Source organism: Gadus morhua, chromosome 23, assembly GCF_902167405.1.
Source record: "Gadus morhua chromosome 23, gadMor3.0, whole genome shotgun sequence".
Taxonomy (NCBI): Eukaryota; Metazoa; Chordata; class Actinopteri; order Gadiformes; family Gadidae; genus Gadus; species Gadus morhua.
In genome coordinates this window covers 11,723,146-11,745,869 of record NC_044070.1, presented here as the reverse complement: position 1 = coordinate 11,745,869, position 22,724 = coordinate 11,723,146, and the positions used below count along the sequence as shown (strand labels likewise).

Here is a 22,724-nt window from a genome sequence, read left to right as displayed (position 1 = left end):
CTCCGGGCTGTTCTTCCTTTTCCTGAGTTGCACTCAAAATACTGAGCTCTTACCCGTTCCAATCCCCTCAATGCCATTGGCATTAAAAGGTGGATGATTTGGCTGATTGAAGGAAACGTCCTTTTTCTTTTCAGCCGTCTGACCCACCTTCAGTCAACGCTGTATCAGAGCATCAGCCAAAGGAAGGCTCAAACCTGAATGAAACTGCTGCCATGATGGCAGGACAAACACGGTTTCATTCAGAGTACTCATATTCAGGTCCACCATAGCGCGCGAGCGAGAGAGAGAGCATTAGAATGCCATATGTAGAGCAAGTTTGCTGCCACTTCTCGTTTGCTGCGCGCCGTTTGTGCGCTCGTGTGCGGTTGTCATTACGCCCCGCAATTACCGGGGTGGGTCGGACGGGGTGGTGGGAAATGTGCTGCACTTTTGACTGCTGTGGCTCGCTGTCAGGGCGCGTTAGCAGTAATTGCCGGTGAAGACGCTACAAGTCTCCCTCTCCCTCTCTCCCTCTATCTCCCTCTCTCTCTCTCCCTCCCTGGGGTGGTGCACTGATCACATCATTTACGTCCTGTCATTATGTCATAATGTGAGTTGGGGGGGGTGGAGACTAGCAAAATGGTGACCTGCTAATAATAAAAAACCCTTCGGGATGCACAAAGCGTGCATCCCGTGAGGGTCAACGTTCACCTGACTTCTCATCAGTTACACACACACACACACACACACACACACACACACACACACACACACACACACACACACACACACACACACACACACACACACACACACACACACACACACACACACACACACCTTTTGTTATGTGGCGGCACGATGAGGTTGGTTTCTCAAGATGCATGAAACTCACAGATATGGCTGGAGTCAAATTCTTGCAGATGACATATCCAATATTGTTATTGGCTGCCATGTATCCACAGGTAAGAAGGGTCGCATGGAGACCACTCAGGGCCTCAACTATGGGTAGGGCCTTGACGACGCAACAGCAAAACACAGCTAACGCCTTCATGTTCCACAGCCTACTAGAAAGTGTCTGGAGCTTTGCAAGTGTATATTCCTATTTCTTGGGGCTCCGCAACATACATTACCGCTGGTTGTCACGACTACTTGTTCTGGAGCTGGGGCTCAAGCAGGAACAAAACACCCCAGACCTAGGGTCTGCTGTGCCCATCTGGGGGCAAAAGTGGTGTGTGTGTGTGTGTGTGTGTGTGTGTGTGTGTGTGTGTGTGTGTGTGTGGTGCTCGTTAGGTGCATGAGTCACAGCCGCACTGTTGACATCTCTCTCGGCAGCAGCAGCACCCCCTGAACCTACTGAGCACTATGAATAGACTTCACATGTGGAGACGGCGCCGCACGTTTACCCTCCATAACCAATCCTCTGGAGGACAGGGCGCTTTAGCGAGCGACACAAACTCCAGACCCACGGCGACGTTACCACCACACCCCCCCCCCCCCCCGCTGACTCCAAAGAAGCCGTTCACTCAGACAGGGAGAGCAACCGGGGTGTAATCTCATGTCAGCCATTGTCTCTTAGGGAGAAACGGCGCTGAAATGCGGAAGAATTATTAACTTCTGTCAGGCAGGAGGGGAGCACGGCATAATTTGTAATAAGTGACTCAATGGCATGTAGCGAGAAAGGAGAAGCTTGTGGGTGTGTGTGTGTGTCTGTGTGGTGTGCATCATCAGTGGCTACCGCTTGACACACAGGCCTTTAAAAAAAAAAAGGGTTGCCACCATTGAAAGGCGCACACAGGCCTCACAGTGGTCGTTTGAAATGATCAACTTGTCGCATGGAGCCTCAGTGCCAAATTACAGAGTGTAGGGATTAGTGTGCACACAGGCAGATAAATGAGAGAGCGAGGCCTAGAGAGAGAGACTGAGCGAGCGAGAGAGATGAGGAGTGGGGAGGTTAGAATAAAAGAAAATGAGAGGGAGAGCTAGAGGAGGAAGAGCAGTGAATCATCAATGCGACGACTGAAGCACTCCATAATGAATGAGGGAGAAGAAGGAGGATTTGGCTTAGAGCAACAGGGCCGGGAGATTAATGTGACACTGTACAAAAGAGAGAAAAAAGGACAACTAAGAAGAGGGGAAAAGAAAATAGAGAATGACATGGTGGCGCCAGACAAAAGCCTATCGATAATGTTATAACACCACCCAGTGGAGGAACCGTGAACTGCAATGTAGCTTGTTTCTGAACGTCTGAACGTCACCATCAAGATAAAATGCAGAAAAGTAGAACTTAGCGCTGGTGTTGAGTTAGGGCAGTGGTTCTCAACTTTTTTTGAGCAAACACCCCCCTGACCTTACCCTGATCCTCTGGCGCCCCCCCCCCCCCCCCCAAATAAAAAATTAAATAAACTAACAACCCCACTCACACTCGTGTTATATAGCTTAAAGGTGTCAATGCATCGTTTTTCATTGATTTTGCGGTGGTTACTAATAGCAATGAATGCCCTCTGAGTCGGTTTTGGTGAAAAAAATAAAGAAAATATTCATGAATATTCATGACATGCAAATGTCTCACCTCTGATTGTCTAACAGCACTGTCCATCACTGTAATAAACCCATTCAAACTTCCAGAGCGACACGGGGGGGGGAATAGAGAGAGAGCGAGTGAGCGAGAGAGAGAGAGATCTATTGGCCAAGAAAGAAGAGTTGAGGAAGAAATGATTGGATTGAACATTTATTCACTGTGACAGCGTTGCGGGCACTCCCGCGACTCCTGGCCGCCACGTCTCCCGTCGTGCCCCGTGAACGAATGAATGAATGGCCCGGGAACCGCGGGCACTGCGGCCCGGGCAACGCGAGCACCGTGAAAACGGATTGCGCGCAGAGGCCTAATTAGGCCTATATATTTTGTATTTGAAATGCAACGGTCTTTTCGTGGAGACTATGCTCAGAGCATCTGGAACTGAACAACAGCAAGATGAAGGAGGAAAAATTCACGTTCCCAGCGCCTCCCTAGGTTTTGCGAACGCGCCCCAGGGGGCGGTACCGCCCCCGTTGAGAAACCATGAGTTAGGGTGTGTGTGTGTGACTGTGACCTACTCTGTGTGTCCCTGGAAGACGTTGACAGAGTGAATGGAAGGGTCCCTGAAGTCCCACAGTCTGAAGGTGGTGTCTCTGGACGACGTCACCACCAGCCGCTGAGACGGGTGGGTGCAGCAGTGGGTCAGCTCCTGGTCATGGCCTGCACACACACACACACACACACACAGAGTGTGGAAATGCTGGAATCATTACATGCGTGTGTCACATTATTGCCAAGCAATACAAACGTGCAACGCACTCGGACACACACACACAGTGTGTCTGTCTGTCTGTCTGTCTGTCTGTCTGTCTGTCTGTCTGTCTGTCTGTCTGTCTGTCTGTCTGTCTGTCTGTCTGTCTGTCTGTGTGTGTCTGTGTGTGTGTGTGTGTGTGTGTGTGTGTGTGTGTGTGTCTGTGTCTGCGCCATTAGAACTTTGGACAGACAATCAGTATGGATGGACTTTGACGCAGACAGGCCCACTTGTGTTTGCGGTGCTTGTGTTTGCGCCCGCCGGTCTGAAGGGTTACCAGTCAGCGTGTGGACCAGCTCCGAGGTCTCCACTTCGTACAGGTTAGCCGCACGGTCCCAGGACGCCGTCACCACCTGTCGCCCCCCAACCAGCCAATCGGCGGCGATCACCACACCCTGGTGGCTCTTCAGGGTCGCCGTGGCGACGCGGATGGTGGGCACCTCGCCGGGACCCTCTCCGTCCAGGTCCCCATCCTCTCGGTCCGACAGGTCTGGGTCATCGTCGCAAGAGGCCTGAGGGGGGGGGGGGGGGGAGAGGGGAAGACCATGTCAGAAATGAGCTGCTGGTAATCACGGGCGGTTCTCACAGGACGCAAAATAGAACCACAAATAACTATATATTTTTATTTCAAAACGATTTTTTTGCTTCCGCACTAAATAAAAGAGTCAACAAGTAAAATGTTTGGTCCTACGATTGGAGAACTGCATTCGTAGCAACGTGCTGTGGAGTTGAATGCCTTTATGGACCAATGAGTATTGAGCATTCAACAAAGCTGTGTTGTAAACAAAACAAAAATAACATTGGCAAAGCAAACAACTTTGAAAGAGTTTGATCAATTAGAGTGATATGTTAGATATGTTAGATATCGGCGCTATAATTATGTGTGATGCTGTTATAACTGACACGGTTATTGTTTATTATCAGAAATGTTAAAAAATATATATATTATTAAGGATGATCCTACTATTGCCTTGTTAACTCTATTAGATGAGGAAAAAAAAGAATAAAGTAAAATGGGACGTTCCGGGGCGCAGTAACAAAAAGTTCCTAGCTTTAACCCGGAAACTCTAACGGATTACTTTGTACAGTGTGCTTACAATGTGGTGGGTTTAATGCAGTCCAAATTTTTAGAAGGAGTGAGCATTCTTTCAACTATCCGGGATGAGGCCAGTGATATGTGACTCACAAGACTATACTGGATCGTTACACCAAGGTGCAAATTCATCTCAACACATTGTCCAAAATGTCGACTGTACACTCAAACCAAAAATAAATGTGTACCCAGCTTATGAAAAATGATCACACATTAAAAGTTATTTTTTTTTCTACATATACATATGTATGCAAATAAGGAAGAATTATCATGCACAATGATCAACACACACAAACACTTTGATAATCAATTGAAGACACCCCTCTGATGGGAATGGGATCAATGCACAGTAAAATGAGGAAAGAAAGCAAATATGGGTATGTTCAAAAGGTGCAGCCGCTTGTGTTGTGCTAATGAGAATTAAAAACAACTTCAAGGATTTCAGACATCAGACAGCACTGTATTGGATATCCCGATTAATTAACAACGTGAATGCGTTTATTCCACCGGTTCTGTTGATTATTCAAGGATCTGTATTTGTGAAGCCCTGGTAGTGAAAGCGTGTTTAAGCTCGCAGTTGCATGGGGAGGACAGGCTTTTAAAGAAGTACAGCGGCAATCTATGGAAGACACCGTTTTTGTCTAATGTGACAAGTAACATGCACACCATCCTCTCCCCTTAGAGAATTAGTTTTGGGGAATCTAATTAAAACATATTTTTAAATACATTTCAAAGAGAAGACCATTTACAAGACAAGCAGCTAACATCAAAAGAAAGATTTCAAATGACATCAAATAAGGACATAATTAATCTATGTGCATAAATTAATTCTACTATAAAGCATCAAGTGGAACTGGTACCTTTCCTCCACCCCCCTCCCTTAATAGGAGATACTGAAGCCTGCACTAATTATAGAAACATGTAAACAAATAGTGTCTACTCAGTGACATAACTAAAGTGTCGGAAGCATTTATAGACCGCATTAAATGGTCTTGTTGATATTGAATCCGTCTGTAAACTGATATATTCAGCCAGTTTATACTAGCGAAGCTAAGAGGATTTTTTATTTTGAATTGCTCTTACTCTAAACAATATATTGCGTAAATAACTAGAGTAGTTCAACTTTTAAGGTAATCATTGGAAAAGTTTAAAATAGCCTGTAGGGCTGGCCCAAAATATTTGTTTAATGAAATAACAACAAAGCTATGTTAGTTTATGTTCGGAAATTGCCGATCTTCAGTGTGGGAATCTAGAAGACTTGAAGAGAAAACTAACTGTTTATTCTTTGCATGCTCTTGAATAGTGACATTGGTGGTAGTCAACTACCTACTTTTTGTTCTGTGACAGTGGAAGTACCCCTGTGTGTGTGTGTGTGCGCGTGTGCGTGTGTGTGCCTCTAAACGTACGGTGGCATCGGGTTGAGGCGGGGGGGCGGGCAGCTGCACCATGTACCGCCAGATGTGTGCCGTCTGGTCTCCAGAGGCTTGGGAGGAAAGGAGTTAGGGGGTTCACACAAACACCGCAAGGTTACCATGGTGCGAGCAGCACGTATGCAGATCTGTGTTCCCACCCTCCACAAACAACACCATGCCTCCACACACAAACAATAACAAAGGTGCTAACGAAGACCTGGCCGTGTTGCTTTGACAAAACATGACACATGGGGTGAGGGGGGAGAGAGAGAGAGAGAGAGAGAGAGAGAGAGAGAGAGAGAGAGAGAGAGAGAGAGAGAGAGAGAGAGAGAGAGAGAGAGAGAGAGAGAGAGAGAGAGAGAGAGAGAGAGAGAGAGAGAGAGAGAGAGAGAGAGAGAGAGAGAGAGAGAGAGAGAGAGAGTTTATAATCCCAAAATAACAACTTCTGAAACATATGTACCTGTTAAAGCCATCTGCTCGGTGGGGTGGAACTTGATAGAGTTGACTGAGGGTGAGAAAACACAGCGTGTTTGTGAGCTTATCTGACAAAAACAAACTCAACGCATCAATGACCTTCACCAACTGTCAAACTGTCATTGTTCAAATATAGACACGCTTCACTTAACCTCTCCTCACAAATTATTTCAAAATATATTTGTCCAAAGTTTTTGAAGGAGCAGATAAAACAGCAGATATCCCCCGTTAGTTTGCTGTCATAAAGGGGTAGAATCCCATTTCTACCCCTTACCCCTTCCCCTTCCCCCTCCCCCTTGTTTTGAAGGGTAAAGGGGTAGAAATGGGATTGGGCCTAAGACTAAGTATCAAGAGAACTGTTTATTTTAAAGATATCTAAAAGGCCTCTGCATCCTAAGAGCATCCCCAGACGTGGTCGGGGCCCCTTACCTGATCCTGCGTGGCCGGCATACCTCAGAACACACTTCCCTGTCTCGATGCTCCACAGCAGAGCAGAGTGATCTGCAAGGAAGACGGGGAGAAACGTTCAGCGTCTACCGACGTCCATAGTACAACATCCATCCATCTATCTATAGATCTATAGATCTGTATATATAGATATATCAGCTAATAAATGCATTGTGTGTCCGGGACCTGCAGAGGCGGTTCCAAGCACCACGGGCTGGGTCCGGGTGATGCCCAGGTCCCAGATGCCATCTCTGTGGCCAACATACTCCTTCAGCAGCTGGCAGATAGCCCGCGAGCCGGTGGTGGCCTTGAAACTGGACACAATCTGGGAATCGGGTGAAAGTTACAGGGAGAAAAGAGAGCATAAAATGAATGGAAAGAGACATGTTTGTGGATGCTATGCATTGTGGGATATATTGATGAGATCTCAAGTTCCAGTAGGATCCTGAGTTAACTATGCAGAGAGCTGGGCATCTGCTTGTTGACTTTGTAAGCCATAAAATACAGGCAAACACGGCTAGCTCCTGTTAGCACACATGCTGCTACTTGCTGTAGTAGTTCCGATTTTTGTTAAAGATATCCTATTTTTGGGGGGGGATTTTTCATAAGAAACATGTAAAACAGTCAACATCCAAATTTAGTAGTCAAACAAGTTGCCCATTACATTAATCAATAAGCATTAGCAGTGCCCTTTGACTTTTGACAACATCATTCCAAATTTGTATTACTCTACCACCGGATTTAAATTTGATTAAGTCCTCCCTTGAACCCTTGTGTCCTTGCTCCCTTCTAGCATGCAGTTGTCATGGCAATAGTAGAGGTATATCCTAATAAGGGATGGATTAGAATTGTAAGCTCCATACTTATGTTCATCATTGACACTTTACAATAAGCCCACATTAATTAACAATTAGTTAGCTATTAAGTAAACGTTAATGCAGTAATTAGCCTTATTTAACAGATAAGTTTTCTAATGATCTAGTTATCATTTAATAATGATGTTTATGTTTAGTAATGTTGCTTAGTTAAATAAGGCATTGGTGTTCATGTGATCCTAAGGTAATAATATATACATTATTTAATAGGATTAGGGTTAACCCTATCCAACAATGCCTATTACTGCATTAACTAATGTTAATCAATGAATCCTTATTGTAAGGTGTAACCAGTTCATTTTGAGGAAACCTTTTGCCAATGAGGAGTACCATTATGTTATTCATGTGTTGTCTAGAGAAGTGACAAAAAGATATGCAAGAAGAAAATATTTGCATAAAAAGGTTCACGTGATGAGGTTTGATTTGGTCGTCTTTGCTATAAAACGTACAAGAACTCTTAACTTAACTTGGTAGCTAATATAAATAGCACATGTAATTAAACAGCCATCTACTGAAGCAATAAACCATCATGTTCCAACCACCTCGAGATGAGAACTCTGTACTCCATTGTTCTTTAACGAACCAACACCTATCATTAACCAAAGTAGGAGTCAGGGTTGGAGTTATGACGCTCAGCCTGCGGCCATGTCCCATGCTAAGCGGCAAACGCAACGTCAAGAAATATTACCCATGAATCTCCACACAACAATTCCCATGTGGCCACACTGAAACCACGTGGAGCCCCCACCTTGCCGTGGAAGGTGCATAAACACTATAAATATCACAGGGGGATTGAGAGGAAGAGATAATGAGGCAAGTCAAACCTTTAGTCTTGTTTGGCGGGCTTGCCATAGTTAGATCCCTAATGAGAGTTTAAAACTACTGGGTTACAGAGTCCCCTGGTTAAGTACACGGACAGGGAAAAAACATGGCAGCACTTTCATTTTCTGAACATGAAATCCATCACCACTGAACAAATATACATTATCTGATCTGAGAACTCTTCTCGTCAGTAGACAGTAGCCCATGTATGGCCAGAATCATTTGCCGGTTGCAAATGGACTTTGATTTAGTTTATGTAGCAGAGCAAAGTAGCTGGCTTTGAGAGGGCTAATGTTACATCTCTGACGGATCACTCAAGGTATTTCAATTGATCGCCTTCTCTTTACAAGTCATGACCTCGGAGGAAGAAATAAACAGGCTAGTCTTCACTTCTCAGATACAGTCACAAAGGGGCTTTTGATTCAGGCAGCATTCAATCCAAAGAAGTTCAAATATTGACATAGATGGCTAATCTCATTAGCTCTATAGTGGTCTCATCTTTGTTTTTCTCCCATTACCTTGCTGGTAGAGGCTTTGTATGTCGTCTTCAGCTTCTGGGACAGTTGACTGGTGCTATGGCTCGCTGTGGGTTAGAGGAACAAAGATTGCATAGCTCTTACCCTTATTTGGTTGTATTCACAGCAGGCTTAAAGTCATGGCTTGCAGGGGTGGAATGGTTCACAACACACACACACACACGTGGTTTGGTTCATATAACGGTTTTGGGGTCAGTTTTAGATTCGGTACGGTACGTTTTTGGTACAGCCGGGGATGACACAAGTGTGTATATATATATATATATATATATATATATATATATATATATATATAGGGTTCTATCCAAACAATGTAATATTGAAGTGCACCGCCGTGTAACATCTTCAAATAGGGCTGTAGAGACAAAATTGGTAGTCGTCTTTCATATCCGTTTTGAGGTGACAAATATAAAAAGGGGTTGAAAGATTTCTAAAAAATATATTCACAAAATTGCTCTGGCAAAACTACCCAAACCGGTGGTTTGGGTAGTTACCCCAGGGGTAGGTACCCACCTACTCCATTTTCAATGGAGGTGTAAACTTTGACCTCCATTGAAAATAGGTTTTTTTGTACCGGTAGGTATCCCCAGGGGTACCTACCGGTACCCCTGGGGATATGATCCTGCTGGGATGTCTCTGTACTTTTGGAAATACTTATCTTAGTGTACCTGTCTTATTATTATGAAACACCCAATCTAGCGTCACAGGAGTAGGATGATGAAGAAACATGGGGGGGCTTTACCTTTTGCTTTGAGAGCCCCCTTATTGGGGTCTCCCCCCTCCAGGATCTGTCCATCACCAGTCAGACGCTCGTTCAGGGAATCGATCTCTCGACGCACTGCAACGAGACATCCGTTGTAACAGTGTGACATGAGAGTTGCAAAATATTGAACTCTTAACATTTAGGTATGCTAGCAACAGTTAATAAGATACAACAAATTTCTGCCATTGACACAAATTACTGGATTGTTAAGACATCTTACATTCAAGGTTTTCGATGTACAGATTCTCAAACTCTCTCTCGATCTGCCCGAAAAGATCAAGGAGATTATTTCGCAAGGATAGGGGGAGCTTGGAATCCTAAGAAAAAGAGAAAACATATTAAAAGGTTAGGCTTTAAACACAACTTAAACAAAAGCAGGTCAAATGAAATATCATGGATTTTGTCACTGATCAAATTGGAGAATGGATTTATTGCAATATACACAGCAATTGATGCCGTCGATTGCAAGGAGATTTTTTGGATGGAAAACATAAACTTGTGCATAACTGGCTAGCTTGACTTATTCTAGCAAGACAATGTTTACAGAAACTGGTTTTAATACTAATCCGGGATCTGAGGTAGGGACTGAGCAATGAGAGTGATTTTCATTAAACTACAAGATATAAAATACTACAGAAAATAACTAGCAGTCTAACTCTAAATCTTTTTTTACTCACCTCCATACTGAACTGTTAAAAGTGCAGTTATTCTGCCAGAAGGACAAAACGCAAGGCATGCAAAGAGAAGTACAGTCTGCCATGAGAACAATAGAGTCACAAGCCTGGTTTGACAGAATTCCTTAAGAGCTGTTGCCTACTCTCTGCTTGATCTGAAACACGAATGGGGAGGGGGGGAACCGAATACAAGGCTGTCAGCTGCCCTTTCTTCTGGCCTACATGCAGCAAACAAGTGTGTCGTAGTAAGTTAACCCCACTGTTCATTCTGCTAGCACTACCTGCAAGTACACATGTTGAAAAAGAAACATCTATATACAGAGCACCCCTTATTTCCAAAAGCAATGCATCAGTGGAACCTAAAATCTATAGCCCTTTGTGGATGCAAGTCATAATGACGGCTTTATGAGGTAAAATACTACAGGATAGCTGTTTGCTGTGTGTGTTTGCAGTATGCACATGTGTATGCGGACGTACTTGTGCACGACACGTGTGTGTGTGTGTGCATACACCCACAAGCAATGTCTGTTTAACTTGTTGTGAAAGGAGGTTTGCTTTTTGTACATACAATCAGCATCTGCAGGTCAGGGCATTGGCTCAAGAGACCTGGTGAAAAGACTAATTAGCTGGACAAGCTGCCTATATTAAACCTTAATGAGAACACTGCCAAATGTCAGTGTTATGCAGTAACGTCCGGAACATTGCCCAGGAGAGAGTCACTTGCAGGTGACATGGCCGGGGAATAGTTCTTTATACGTCGTCCACAAGTTGACTTAACAAGAGAAAACACCAGCCTGTATTATTTATTTGCCAGACTACACCATGCGTTTCATTACAATACTGTCCAAGACAATGATTAGTGGCAGATAAAGGAAACCGAAATATTTAACACAAATTACTCATGAATAAAAAACAACAACAAGATTTCCGTATATACAGCAATTAGCACCGTACCAAACAGAGCTCTAGTTTTGTGAACTCTGTTCACAAAACTCCAAACGAGACAATGGAATGGCCCTATGACATACCTTCAGTGAAACATTTCAAAGGCAAATATTTTGAGAGGGCAGCTCCCAAACTTTACTAACCATCATGATCTTAATCAAACAGTAAGGCCTGCTTTTATGGCCGGTTCACGATGCACCCGACAGCTGGCAACAGCAGCAGCACTCACCGAAGCCTCCACTTACTGAAACAATCCCTCTCACTCCTCCCTATTAAAAGCCAGAATCGATATCTGCTTGCAATTTCAGTCCCAAACCCAAGTGACTTGATGTAGCTTTAGCTCTGTGGAGACGGGTAATCCCTAACTGTGCTGACAATATAATGCCGAAACAACCAAGTTTAAATAACACAAAAAACACAAATGAGGTGTCCTTTGTGAGAAAGCAGGAACAATTACACACAAGAAAAATGTCAGTTAATAGAACAGTGTTATCTAAAAATCACTTCCACACGCATAGCCATAATTTCCATGGAGGTGAGTACACTTTTGCAACACAAGGCACCAAATAAAAAAGCAATGTTGTTGGACCAGCTTGTGATGTATTGCCTTTCAAAGACTGAAACCAGGGCTTACATGACAAAAACTAAGCATGGCAATCAAAATTTTAATCAACCAAAAAAATCCCAGCCTACTGGTTCCTGTAAACATGTCAACAAAGCTCAAAGGGTGTTTTTTACGACTAGCTACCTTATGAATAAATATAACTGACATTATTTGTTATAGGGTTAACATTAAATAGCTTGGGTTTAATGTTTGAGGATATGCCATGATCTAATTTACTTGCAGTGCATTAACTGTGTGTAATGTGTATGTGTGTGAGTTGATCTTTGAGCAGGCATTGCTTACCTGTCCCTCCAGCATGTCTCTGTGCATACCAGGCGGCCTCTCCTCCGTGCTGTTTGTGCGACGTATGGAAAGGCTGTGGGCCTTGCGCTTCTGCTTGGGGTGACGGGCAGCCGAAGCAGAGCTGCTGCTTCCGCTCTCAACAGGCATCCCTCCTCCCTCGTCACCGGCCCTGCCCCTGATCACCTCCTACCTGAGACTGGCTGAATAAACAAAGGCCTGGGTTGGTTCGCTTGTCACAGCGCAGATGCCAGGTTAAGGTTCATTTAGCAATCTGTCTAACAGCAGATAATTCGATCGAAATAAATATGAATCACGGGGATGTTGACATGCATTTTCTGTCAAGTCAAGTCTAGTTAAAAATGCTACAGCAGGAAAGCTTAGTTGTATTGGCAATAATAGCTAGCTAAATACGATTACAGTAGCCAGATATTTCGATAGACGTCACGGTAGTGTATGACATTTGACCAAGATTAGCTTTTGAGAGGATGACATAACGCCAGCTAGATGCACTTCTACCTGCAACGTGATAACCGCTGCCGTCATTTATAAGCGAGGACACACATATTGTACGTTAGCTGCCGCTATACACTATTTATAAGTGTAATTGGATACCTGTTATGAAGACCTACTTTAAAAATATGACAACGGTTAGACTGTAAATTAGCTGCAACGCTAGTGAGGAAGTAGCTGACAGATCACCTTCCTTGAAGGCTGCGGCACAATTCAACTTTGAACCCGACGCACATCTGTAGACGTATAGATTTAATTATCTGAATAGACTGAAATAACCCATAATAAAGTAACTGCTAGTTTGACAAATGCATAACTTTTAGATTGTGTACGACGACAAATGGCAATATCCGCATTAAAAAACGTATTGTTTTTTACATTTACTTTCGTCTTCCGCGAACTTCCGTATCACGTGGCGTGTGTTTGGATTGGTAGCAGCCAATAGGGTGTCGGGGTTGTCTGTACGGACCAATGAAGGATGGGTACGTCACACACGCTCTTTGAGGCACAGGGGTCAGTATCACTAGACTCTGCACGCAATCGACGCAAACGACTGTACATGCTGCTCAGATTGTTCGTTTATCTACCTGAATTTACTATTTTGATTTGTAAGTAATCTGTAGATGATCGGTTTTCCTTATTAGGCTCATCTTGACAGAGTGCGTGTAATAACTGGGTGGTGCAGGCTATGTAATGGTTCGATGGCGCGTGTTGACAAGGCAGGCGGTTCGCATAAAAGGCGACATGGAGTTTTCCTCTGACGGATTCTGGTTGTGTGTTTTTACAGGTTCATTTGATAAATAAAACCGCATTTGTTTATCAACAAATGCATTATTATCCATAGCAACATATCAATAATAATGAATGTACTAGTTATTTAAAATTGCATAATTTAGGATAAATTAGATATAATCAATGTATTAAAGTCTTCAACTATTGAGTATGACCATCATGAATTTAATTGTTTATTTCCTAAACAATTACACGTTGGTGAGTATTCATTAAATTAATTGTAATTGTTCATGTGATATACTTACATTTATGAATTGATAGCACTAACTACGCTTGTTATATTAGGAAATATTTCCTGAGCTGTAGAGCTCCCGATCCCAGCGAAGTGAAGTCCACTCCAATGTTTACTAGCACCCATAGCTTCAAGCCATTTGATTGGCTTTCTTTTTTGGTCAGGAGATGGCGAGGGGTTTGTGGGCGGCGCTACAAGTATTGAGGTCCTGCACCCACAAGGCACCAGCTTTGTTGCAATCAAATTTACCTGTCTTGAGTCGGGTAGCAGCTTTTAGGATCCCATCATTTTGCCCTCACTCTTCGATCTACACCAGCCCTTTATCAAGGTAGGTCGCTATTACACTAAAGTCATCTCGGGCGAGGCTAGGTCGCTAACTCCCCAGATCTATTCTTATGCAAGCTCAAAATGCCAACTTATTTACATTCTTGTCGTTGGGCTCTGTCCTTTTACTTCTGTATAAAAATAAATCAAGGTCTTATGTGCATTATATAATTACGTTAACTACCTTTTGAAATGACAAGCGTTATAGATAGATAGTTTGATATGTTGCAACTCTTCAGTTGATTATATTGTAGGTCTACAATGCCATCAACTACATATCATCAACTTCCAATCACTCTGTCCCACTTAACAGTTTCAGTGAGGCGAGAAAGCATAATTCCTCAGTCAAAATGCCGGAAATAAACACCGATAACTTGGACGAGAAGCAGGTGCAGCTTCTTGCAGAGATGTGCATTCTCATCGACGAAAACGACTGTAAGATTGGAGCGGATACAAAGAAGAACTGTCACCTGAACGCCAACATTGATAAAGGTGAGCCACATGCTTCCACATGCCTGATAATCACCCACTGTCATGTGGCGCAACAGGATATGCTCGACCTATCTTGGGAGGGCTTATTCATGCGGCTTTCTAAAAGTGTAAGCAATGATCAAGGGTGGGTCTTCAAAATTAACATTGGTCTCAAATTCAAGTTGTTATTTCTTTGGTGGATCATTGGCTAATTGCTTGTCAATTACGAAAATGTCTTTCATTGATGTAACATTTCATTATTCATTGATCAATGTCCCCAGGTCTATTACACAGAGCTTTCAGCGTCTTCATTTTCAACAGTGAGGAGAAGCTTCTTTTGCAACAGAGGTCTGACGCTAAAATCACCTTTCCAGGTAAGCACTTGGGCATGGTGGTTTTATTTTACTTGGCAACCACTGTTAAAGTATTGTCTAATGTCAATGTATTTTTGACTTGTCTCCATTAGTTGAAACTAATGATGGAATATGTACGGCAATAACGGTTCAGAATGTGCTTCAAGTTTTTTTCACCGTATTTTTTAACATGGAGACACGGGGAACAAACTCTGACGTAAGCACGATAACTTAATGGTTGGCATGAACAGTGGTCTTTTATACAGTTATTCTCCATTTGTGCATGTAGGCTGTTACACAAACACATGCTGCAGTCATCCTTTGCACATGGCCAGTGAGATGGAGGAGAAGGATGCCATCGGAGTCAGGAATGCTGCTCAGAGGAGGCTGCAAGCGGAACTAGGAATCCCCATTGAACAGGTACAACAGAACTGCATTCGTGTGTGTGTGTGTGTGTGTGTGTGTGTGTGTGTGTGTGTGTGTGTGTGTGTGTGTGTGTGGGGGGGGGGGGGTCTTCACAGTTTTCTGGTTTAGTCCTACAGCCTTTCTAAAGACCACACATGGATGCAAAGTCACCTCAATAGTACACTTCATAGCTTTTTTTCTGGATTATAAATTGGCCTCTCTTTCAATGACCGCAGATCTTGGACCGTAATGAGAGTGATGCCTCTGAAACACCGATGTGCCCGGTTTGTGTGTGTTCAGGTGACCCCAGAGGAGATGACCTACCTGACCAGAATCCATTACAAGGCCCAGTCTGATGGCGTCTGGGGGGAGCACGAAATTGACTACATCCTCTTTCTACAGAAGGTAAAAAACAAAGATTTGCCTTTAATATTAAGGTATTAAGGTCAAAATAAAGGCTTTCACTGTAATATTCCTATCCAGGGATTATTAATAGTCGTTTTTCATCGCTGACATTTTATCACTTGAGCTGGCTAGCTTTGCTTATATTAATCTTTATGAGTTCACGTTCACTGTTTTCGATTCTTGTGAATGACATATAAAAAATCCTAAATTGCCGAGTCATTGCACACCACATCACTACCTACATCGTGTGATAACAAAGTTGCTATTCATTAAATGTGTGTTCCATTTTAATAATGGATCAAAAGAGATCTTTAAAGGATTACACCCTTGAAGGAAATAACCCATCGTGGTGCTTGTGAATGTTTGTGTATGGAGCAGGACGTGGATCTGAGCCCGGACCCCAACGAGATCCAGAGCCACTGCTATGTCACCAAGGAAGAGCTGAAGGACATGTTGGAGAAGGCCAAGCGCAACGAGCTGGCCATCACCCCTTGGTTCCTCCTCATCGCAGAGACCTTCCTCTTCAAGTGGTGGGACAACCTGCAGAACCTCAAGCAGTTCATGGATCACGACCAAATCCACCGCATGTGAAAAGGATGAGACTGCCCATAATCGTTTTTCTAATTGTCTTTGTTTCTAATTGCCCCGCAACAACATCAATAGCCGTAGAATTGAGGCATGTTTTTTGTTGAACAGCTTTAAAGTCACAAGAATGATGAGGACACATATCTGTATTTACGCTATTGCGGCTAGGATAGGATGTCTATTGGCTTCTGTTTCCATTGCTTTTTAAACTGAAATACGATCTTCTTTTGAAAACGATGAGCGAAGATAATCAATCGTTCCTTGGAATATGCCGAATGGATATTTTTTCTAATCTCTAAGAGAAAGAGACTTTGTCATGAATTATTGGCCTAAGTCTTAAATTTGAGTCATTTCATAGACTCTAATGTTAAGTGAGATATTATTCTTTATAACATAATGTTAGTCTGTTTTGAATAAAAAATATTACCAAATTGGTAGTTAAATGATTTGAAAGTTGACCCCAGCATCATCTATGTAAAGTTGACAATACCATAAGTAATACCACCACTTTTAACGCCATGGAGTTTGTATCGATGGTGAAGCTCCATCCGCACATTCTCCAAAACCTGAAAAATGATATATACATTTTTAACAGCAACTTCCCGGATACAGTTAGCTTATTTTTGTATAAACATATTGTATTGTGACCTTAATGTTAACTTAATACTAAAATATAGTGTAATATTGTCGACGCTAGGTGGCAATGTGCCCCTCAAAACAATTAAGTCATCTTAACGAACGTCGAAGCTCAGCCAATCACAAGAACCACAGACCTGAAGGCTGTAAAAAGTCAGACGCACTACGCGGTTTACTTTGCTGAAGCCTACAACAAAGCGCGCCGGGCTATGACACTTGTATCTCCTAGACAGGGAAGTACAACCCCCTCCCCCATCTCTAATGCATAACAATAACATCAACATGTTGTTAATCGTTACACGTTTATGGGACTGTGTTCTAATCTTTCTAAAGTATACAACTAAAGTAACAAAAAAGCTAAAAGAAAAAAATAGATTATTCAAAACAGTGGGGTTGGTAAGAACTAAATTTGATCTTTACATCGTAGTAGGCCTATCTACCACAGTTAGGAACAAGGGGCTACAGGGAATATAGGAAGGGAAAATTATTAAATCAAGAGTACGGGAAAATAGAGATGCACCAAAAGAAAACACGAATGGGCTGACGACCGTGTTATCAATTCAAACATTTCAGCACCATGGAGAGCGTCTGTCGATGTGGCACAAATTTAAAACTTATTTTATGTTCTCCATGTTATGCTATGTTCATCAAGTGACTGAGTATTACATACCTCGACATTAGTTTGGAAAATAAACAGTGAGGGGAAACTTAGCCTCTTACTGATGCAGGAATAGTTTCAAAGAGTGGCTAACAAATCATTTGAGACTGCAACAGCAAGGTCTACACCTAGTAGACTACTGCAGCTAGTGTAAACCTCAAGGTTCAACTTTTATTCAAAATAATTATGAATTGTCCACAATCAAGTGATTTGTGTAAAGACCTTTAACTTCGAAGCTTCTATTTGAACTAAATTATTTTTGGTGAGTTACATACAATAAGCATAATCTAAAACATGTAGGCCTAAAAAAGAGAAGCCTTGCCACGCCATGTGGGGTAAATCAGGTGCGTGTTTGGAAGATGTGTGTTGTGTGTCACGTGGTAAATTAAACTTTTTATTTCTAACTAAACTGAACTGCTGCCTCCCCTCGTAGTTATGTAGGTTCTGTCTCACAAGGTGGCGCCATCGTGACATACCTACACGTTCCCTTTTGCTGGTGTACGTGCACGTCGTTCCCATTAACAGAAAACATTATTTGGGTAAATCATGAGGGTCCATGTCTTTCATTGAAAGTGAGTGAAATATGACGAAAGAAAAATCAATGAACCGCATAATTATCATCTGTGTGGCTTCTTGTGGAGCCAGGCTGGGTCTTTCTGATATGTTTCACGAGTGCTGCTGCAGCTTCACTGTATGGTAGACCCTCGTTGAGATCCTCTCTCCTCACTGGAGGGACGGCGAACTAAGCCCTGGAAGAAAAAGGTAATAATAAAAACGTTATATCCTTATAACCCAGATGGAATGCTCAATGTGCAAAATCAGTTACAGCAAAACACATTCTACATGCCATTCGTGGCTTCCACGCTAGAGGGCTTTTCTGGGCTCCTTCCATGACCTCAGACGCAGGCTGGTGACGTTGAAGGACGGTTTATTGTCAGGTTAGCAGACAATGATACATGTCAATGGTGCTTCATGCGCTACCATGTAGCAGATCTCTCTGAGTGTGCGTGGTGATGGCTGGTTTAACCTGTGCACACTGTAGGATCAATGTGGATGGAGTTGCACAACAGGTGTGCAACCCCACCATGCCCCAGAGTCCAATCAGTCTGATTCAGGCCAAGGGAGGCTGCTTAAACCAGCCGTCATCCACACACACGCCACATCAATCAGCAGTCCCTTTCAATGGTATGTTGTTTAACACCCATCTCAACGTAATGTACAGATATCTTGATCTTCGGTTCCCAAGATATTAGGAAATTTCCATATTGGAATCATGGGACGCAAAAGATTAAGATATCCTTAAAAAATACTTGAATATTACATTTAAAATCTAACCGCCATATAGTTACATACTCTTGTAACGCTCTCTCCTTCTGATTGTGTTGCAGCAAATCCAGATATGAGGAGTTTCTATCATCTATTGTCTATGCTGATTAACAAGGAGACGAGATCGGGCTAATCATTGAGCCTCACTGTTTGCAGACCTCTCTGTCCGTTTGCTAAAGGCTGTCCATGCCTACCTTTGCGAACTACCGGAGTTGGGCTTGGCTGATGCCCGCAGAAAGCCAAAAGAAAAAACAGCTTCTTACTGATTGAGCTCCACCTACCAAGGAAACATGGGGCCCTGAGGACCGTGGACCCTAGGCAGGCCTTCCCCAGAGGCACGTGTTGTGCTCAAATTCGGGAACCAGGCCAGAACAAACATCCACCTCAACAAACTATGGAACCGAGGTTCATAACCACGTACCAGGCATCCTGACACACCTGATCCATTGCAAAGTTCACCTCGATATATCTGATGGGTAGCAGCAATTAGTCGCTTGGTGACGTCAAAGGCATTGATCCAGGAAAAAAGTATTTCATTTTATAGTTAACTCTATTTGACATTGCCAAAGATGTTTCGGAAATATGTCAATTGGCTCAAAGATAAGGCGGCCACAAGATTTGTGCGCAGATTCCAAAGAATCTGAACCGTGCTGTGTAATAAAGTAAGTCAATGATTTATCTCTGATTCTGATGCCCATATTTTCACTGCACTTTCTATGATATCACATGATGTGAAATAAAATGGAATGAGGAACATTAGAGCAAAGGTTTACATTCAATGTAACTGTATGTGATTACTATAGATTTTTTAATTTGATCTGAAAAGATTTTCATACATTTTGAAACTGTACTTTTGATTAAAGAGAAAATGTATCTTTGAAAAGGTCAAAATATGTTATCCTGCTTTTAGGGCATGAGAAAAGCTTTGAGTCAATCGAGCTAAAGTATGTAAATCTCACAAATCCCTTGAACTGAAGCGTCAATATCATCCAATCTGATTTAATCTGTGACAAAGGAAAAAAATCTTCATCCAGGTGGACACTTTTCACAGTACTTTGACTCAACATGGATTATAGTCACACAGGCACGGTTTTACATTTTTAATTATAGAAGGTACCAAGGGCGTAGATAACAGTATCAAAGTGGAATGGACAGCCTATAACATATGTGATTTTCATGATGTCAAATGATCTCCACCCATCCCTATTTGATCCTACGCCCATGGAAGAGACGGCAGAAAGCTGTGTGCAGGAGCTGGTAGCGTAGGTGAGGGCGGGGTCCCTGAACGTGCTTCATGTGGAGGAAATTCCAAACAACGCCAGACATGGAAGCTTAGTGTGCTTCTTTCTGCACCCGTTGCTGGAAACCCGGTCATTCAAAGCCAGACACCGGACCTACCGGACACTGTGTGTCAGACTTTCTCCTACAATTGCACTTATGCAGAAGTTAAAAGAGGATCATTATGTCAGACAGCTGATTTGCATTGTCTGCCAATTATTATAATGCAAACATGCTCACATTAAATCATTGATTGTAATTGATTCCATTATGCTCATTTTCAATTAATGTGCCTAAAATGAGTATAGTTTTGCTCAGTTCAAATAATGAGGCTACTGGGAATGTGACCACTTTCCCATAATTTAGAAACACTGTTGTGCTTTTAAAATGTAATGTGGCTCGTTTGGTGCACAACTAGTTCACACTACAGCAAATGTATGCTAATCTATGGTCTATTTAAAAATGAGACCGGGAATTCCTGAGCATGAACATGGATTCCATTTGTTTACTATGAAGGGGAGACTGTGCTGATATAGTTTTTTGAAAGAGAACGGATGGATTTTCATCAATAATGAATTAAATTTAAAATGCAACTGTTGTTTTTGAGAAAAGTCACACATGTCCATACACAGGCCTATCTGACACATACATGTGATCATTTGGGATCCACAAGAAATGACCTAGCTTGATTCATTAGTCATCATAGATTCCACCTTCTCTGATGAAGTGAAAAAGATGAGCCTGCTGTTGACTCTTGGCGGCAAATCCGCAAATTCAAGAGTTTCATTCTACTAGCATATTGTTTAATACTATTTCCAGCTATTTAATTTCTTCTGTCTTTTAATTATGCCCTGTAATGGGTCAATTATATTATTATGATATATTATACATATTCACATCTAACTGTTATCTGTTGATGATGCCTTTTCACCTTGACACCCTTGGGGTGGTCAAGGGTCAATCGATCCAACTGAGAAGTCCCCGCTACGTCTCTCCACATTATAATTGTCAATGAGTAAATCAAATAAGGTTTACCTGAAGGACATAGTTTCCTGTATACTCATTCAAGTAGAAGAATGCATCAGTGGACTCTGCTCCCTTGTGACCGGTTTGCCCCAGGCACAAAGGTCAACATTTCTTAACCCTAGGAAGAGGATGGGTGGCTAGACAGTGCAAGGAATAGGAGACAAAGCTAGGATGATGAAGGGGAAATAAAATGAGATTTTGCCATCACACATCATGTGGGGAGCAGAGCTGTTCTAAGCATTTCTGAGACCTGTGCAACTGTATAAGAAGTCCTTGCTTTTGCCAATGCATTGGACTTCTCCTTGCGGAGCTCGAGAGAGGCAGGGCGAACTCCCATCTGAGGCCTCAGATTATTGTATGTTTGTTTTATGTTTTTTCCATGTTTATTGTACGTTTATTCCTTAAATGCATTAGACTAATTGTTATAAGTTCGGACGAGTCTTTATTCATGTACAGTTTATACAGAAACTATTGACCATGGTGCAAAATTCCCACCACAGCCTCCAAACAACAGTGTTTTTTTGTAGTGCTTTTTAGAAGTGGTAAAGAAGTCAAACGGAAATAAATAATGTCCAACACATCGTCATCATCTACGCACCCTTTTCTTGAGATTGATGTGTAGTAACTAACTTTGTTCTTGCCATCCCAGTTTTTTTGTATTCTCCAATTAATTCAGGCCTCTGGGTTACTCCATGGATGTGATTCAAGTAGGGGAAGAATCGCATGTGTTTGTGAGTAATCTGACATCAGTGACAATATCCTGTTTGAGATATGTTTACACCCAACCATTACCAGCGTAATAATGAATCAGACGTCAGCAATTTGTCACTTGCCAGTGTAGAAATAGACTGAGAACATGAACAACTTAAGTGCTAATTATTTGAGCAGATAGCAAGGACGTAGGTCGTATATTTGGGCTAACTTCCTAAACTGCTTCAGTTTTCCATTTGACCAATACTTTCATTTAAAGCAAAGTCAAAAGTAGGTCCTTGTTGACAGCAACCGCCTTGTTGAGACATAATTGTGTAGTGGAGTGTATTCAAGTCTTCATAGTCTCTCTTTAAAGCAATTAATAGTGCATTCACACAACCTAATATACATTTAAATATATGGGATTGTGTTATCTAAAGAAAATTCAATAGATGATTTTTGTAAAGTTTAAAACACTGGTTCAGTTCAGAGAAAAAAAAAAATCCAACCAAACAAACTAATGAGTACGGGCTGAATGTAGCCTATCATGTGGGAGCATTGGTGTGAGCAGTGTCTGTTTTTGTGTGTGATGGAACTATGCTTACAAAAATAAATCAGTACGTGCTTATATGCGTGTGTGTGCTTATATGTGTGTGTGCGTGTGTGTGTGTGTGCATTTGTATTTTTGTGAGTGTGTATGCGTGTGTGTGCAAGTGTGTACGTGTTTGTGAGTGTGTGTGTGTGTGTGTGTGTGTGTGTGTGTGTGTGTGTGTGTGT

General features: G+C 42.4%; 2 protein-coding genes and 1 long non-coding RNA gene across 9 annotated transcripts in view; 2 read left to right on the top strand and 1 right to left on the bottom strand.

Annotated features, from left to right (window-relative positions):
* The window catches only part of wdr37 (WD repeat domain 37), a 22,132-nt gene extending 8,634 nt beyond the window's left edge, over positions 1 to 13,498 (bottom strand). Inside the window, exons 1-11 of one of the 6 annotated variants that reach the window (XM_030348673.1) lie at positions 13,354 to 13,498; positions 12,257 to 12,456; positions 9,951 to 10,047; positions 9,710 to 9,805; positions 8,950 to 9,014; positions 6,921 to 7,059; positions 6,717 to 6,788; positions 6,274 to 6,318; positions 5,808 to 5,884; positions 3,586 to 3,820; positions 3,076 to 3,217 (exon numbers count right to left, since the gene is read on the bottom strand). In XM_030348673.1, the coding sequence (XP_030204533.1) occupies positions 3,076 to 3,217; positions 3,586 to 3,820; positions 5,808 to 5,884; positions 6,274 to 6,318; positions 6,717 to 6,788; positions 6,921 to 7,059; positions 8,950 to 9,014; positions 9,710 to 9,805; positions 9,951 to 10,047; positions 12,257 to 12,403 (1,115 nt within the window). In that variant the 5' untranslated portion in view covers positions 12,404 to 12,456; positions 13,354 to 13,498. Of the gene's footprint in view, positions 1 to 3,075; positions 3,218 to 3,585; positions 3,821 to 5,807; positions 5,885 to 6,273; positions 6,319 to 6,716; positions 6,789 to 6,920; positions 7,060 to 8,949; positions 9,015 to 9,709; positions 9,806 to 9,950; positions 10,048 to 10,407; positions 10,568 to 12,256; positions 12,457 to 12,868 lie in introns of those variants that run through there. The other 5 variants (XM_030348672.1, XM_030348669.1, XM_030348670.1 and 2 more) reach the window with 5 other exon arrangements.
* On the top strand, positions 1,137 to 22,724 carry LOC115537060 (uncharacterized). Its single transcript, XR_003974771.1, has 2 exons — positions 1,137 to 1,261; positions 22,680 to 22,724. It is a non-coding gene; the product is annotated as an uncharacterized LOC115537060 (long non-coding RNA).
* Positions 13,261 to 16,786, top strand: idi1 (isopentenyl-diphosphate delta isomerase 1). Of its 2 annotated transcripts, none has more exons than XM_030348676.1 (7): positions 13,261 to 13,279; positions 13,955 to 14,118; positions 14,428 to 14,606; positions 14,867 to 14,959; positions 15,228 to 15,358; positions 15,644 to 15,748; positions 16,127 to 16,786. In XM_030348676.1, exons 2-7 carry the CDS (start codon positions 13,958 to 13,960, stop codon positions 16,337 to 16,339), a joined length of 882 nt encoding a protein of 293 aa, XP_030204536.1. In that variant the 5' UTR covers positions 13,261 to 13,279; positions 13,955 to 13,957; the 3' UTR covers positions 16,340 to 16,786. The 2 variants fall into 2 exon arrangements, with proteins under 2 accessions (XP_030204536.1, XP_030204535.1); XM_030348675.1 differs by lacking the exon at positions 13,261 to 13,279 and adding an exon at positions 13,358 to 13,374.

Excerpts from the sequence above, each read along its gene's own strand:
- idi1 (XM_030348676.1), top strand. The coding sequence starts at position 13,958 with ATGGCGAGGGGTTTGTGGGCGGCGCTACAAGTATTGAGGTCCTGCACC. Across the intron at positions 14,119-14,427 it reads TACACCAGCCCTTTATCAAG|TTTCAGTGAGGCGAGAAAGC; the intron begins GTAGGTCGCTAT and ends CCCACTTAACAG. Across the intron at positions 14,607-14,866 it reads GAACGCCAACATTGATAAAG|GTCTATTACACAGAGCTTTC; the intron begins GTGAGCCACATG and ends CAATGTCCCCAG.